General features: G+C 51.4%; 2 protein-coding genes across 2 annotated transcripts; both read left to right on the top strand.

The window, feature by feature from the left end:
* Nucleotides 1-100: 100 nt before the first annotated feature.
* Nucleotides 101-670, top strand: KVP18_000114 (uncharacterized protein; the record flags this gene model as incomplete). Its single annotated transcript, XM_067950515.1, has 1 exon — nucleotides 101-670. One exon carries the CDS (start codon nucleotides 101-103, stop codon nucleotides 668-670), a length of 570 nt encoding a protein of 189 aa, XP_067809616.1.
* Nucleotides 671-690: 20 nt separating this feature from the next.
* On the top strand, nucleotides 691-2,289 carry KVP18_000115 (uncharacterized protein; the record flags this gene model as incomplete). The annotated part of the gene is made up of 1 exon (XM_067950518.1): nucleotides 691-2,289. One exon carries the CDS (start codon nucleotides 691-693, stop codon nucleotides 2,287-2,289), a length of 1,599 nt encoding a protein of 532 aa, XP_067809617.1.
* Nucleotides 2,290-2,706: the final 417 nt, after the last annotated feature.

Here is a 2,706-nt window from a genome sequence, read left to right as displayed (position 1 = left end):
CGCGACAAAAGCCGACAGAGCCGTCCGCGGCCCAGAAGGTATCGTCGGGGATGCAACTGAAGATGTGGGTATTCAGTGCTCTGTGAACAGATACCATTGGATGGTGACCCAGTTACAGTTCGGCGAGTTAGATTGGCAGCTATTGCTCAAGGCCTACAAGTGCCATGCCAACATTCCTTTCCAGGCTGAGGGGCTGCGCCCCTTCGGAAACCTCTCCCAGTTGCTAGATATTTGGCAGAGGTCATTCAGGAATTTGCCTCGGCTTTGTGACGAGGTGCAGATCTCCTATGAAGTGGAGGGAACTGAATTTAGCCGAAGTCGCATTCCAGTGTGCTACCAAACCTACCACACATCGTTGGATGGGTTATTCGACTGGTGGGTGGGTCTTCGCGAGACAGAAGTGGCTGACCAGCATTGGAAATGCCGCATCTGTGGTTATCTTGAGGAGTGCGATCAGTGTCCGGCGGAGGAACGCCCTGATTGGATTCATCAGAGGGCCGCAGATGCTGCAAAAGAGGATAGGAATGAGGCTGTTTCCGAAGCGCCCAACGCGACCCCAGCGTCTGGGGAGTTTTCCCCCTCATCTTATGCGACGACTCCATCTTGGCAGAAGAGACCTGCAGCGTCAGCTAAGGCACGGAGCAAGCAATGTGGGGTGCAGTCTTTTTGAAAATTAGCTTTCTATTATAAATGGTTTTTGACGTGACTTTGAATGATCGCGAAATTTGCGACCTTGAAATGCTTTTGAATGGAGCATTTTCTCCGCTGACCACGTATTTGGGCGAGGCCGACTACTTCTCATGCGTTGACAAAATGAGATTGACCACGGGAGAAGTCTGGCCCATCCCCATTGTACTAGCAGTGCCGCGGATGGCGCTGGACACCAGAGGAGTCATTAACCTTCGCAATCAAACTAATGCCATCCTGGCAACTATTGACGTAGCTGAGGTTTTTGAACCTGACCTTCGTCGAGAGATGGAAAGCGTTCTCGGCACAACGGATCCCAAGCACCCATATGTTGAGTACATGTCGCGCTTCAAGCATTGCGTGTACGTCACCGGACGTCTTGAAGGTGCGGTTGGTGCCCACTTTCATTTCGACTTCTTGAAATACCGACGAAGTCCGGCAGAGGTGGCAGGTTCTGGCCGTAGAGGCACAGTCGGCTTCCAGACAAGAAATCCCATTCACCGGTCCCATTTTGAACTAATGCTGGCGGCAGTGAAGGAAACAGGCTGCAAACGCTTACTACTCTCCCCAACGTCCGGCCCCACACAATCGGGAGATATCCCGCTTGTGACCCGTGTGAAGTGCTACGAGGCTGTCCTCTCGGAATTCCCTCCTGACATCGAGGTAGAGTTGGTGTTATTGCCATTGGCTATGAGGATGGCTGGTCCGAGGGAAGCAGTGTGGCATGCCTTGATACGCAAGAACTATGGATGCACCTTTTTCGTCGTGGGGCGGGACCACGCTGGTCCATCAACACGAAACAGCTTGGGTGAGTCATTCTATGGCCCATATGAGGCACAAGAGCTCCTTGCTGGCGTCGCAGCAGAAGCCGGTATTCGACCGTACTTCGCAAAGAACGTTGTCTACTGCGGGAAGGAGCTAGGGTACTTACAAGAGGACCAAGCGCCTCAAGATGCTCCCCGATACCATATATCTGGCACCAAGCTACGGGAAATGCTCGCATCAGGTGCCGCTGTCCCAGCATGGTTTTCCTTCCCTGAGGTGCTTAAGACATTGAGGCAGACTTACAACAACCGGGGATTCTGCGTCTATATCACCGGTCTTCCATGCTCTGGAAAGTCCACAATGGCTCTCTATCTGCAAGCACAAATGCAAGAGGCGTCAAGTAGGCCGATTACCGTGCTGGACGCTGATATCATTCGACAACACCTGTCCAAAGGGCTGGGATTCTCTCGCGAGGACAGGTCAGACAACGTTAGACGCATAGGCTACGTCGCTTCCGAGATCGTGAAGCACGGGGGCATCTGCCTTGTTGCAAACATTGCTCCTTACTCGCAAGATCGTGCGTTCAATCGTAGATTGATCTCCGAGCGGGGCGCCTACATCGAGGTTTACCTGTCCACTCCCCTAGAGGTGTGTGAGACCCGCGACGTCAAACTCTTCTACAAACGAGCCCGAGATGGCAAAATTCCAAACTTCACTGGAGTTACTGGTCCATACGAGGCCCCACTGGACGCCGACGTTAGCGTGGATTCCAGTTCACACTTGGCAGAAAATGCACAAGCGGTGATGGATCTCCTCCGAACTCGGGGGTTATTTTGACATTTTTAATCCGAATGAATGTTTCTCCACTTTTGGATGGTAAAAAAATCCATTCCTATAGAAAAAAGTTGATGACTCACCGTCTGTGTTTTGTCTGAAGTTGGTTAGCGCGTGGGTCTCATAATCCCGAGATCGCGAATTCGAGTCTCGCATCAGCGTGACTGACTGAATCTTACAGGAGTGCTGACCGCCAAGAGATTGCGGTCAGTTCAATCCTGCTAGCAAGCAGTTATCGCCCATCCACACGATTCATTATCCTATGCTTAAAGGTTCATAGCAACAGCTTACTTGGAGCATTCCCCTTTATTCACGGTAATATGAAATGAGTTTCAGTAAAGACTCGAACAGCCGCCGTGAGCCAGCTGAAAGGGTCAAGAAACTACGACTACGAGCGTTTTAACTGCAACAATTTTAGCA

The sequence above is a fragment of a genome, assembly GCF_019968955.1.
Source record: "MAG: Porospora cf. gigantea A chromosome Unknown PgA_NODE_3335_length_2706_cov_1926.25, whole genome shotgun sequence".
NCBI classification, from domain to species: domain Eukaryota; phylum Apicomplexa; class Conoidasida; order Eugregarinorida; family Porosporidae; genus Porospora; species Porospora cf. gigantea A.
Note: the sequence above shows the minus strand (reverse complement) of the source record. Positions and strands in the feature narration are given on the sequence as shown.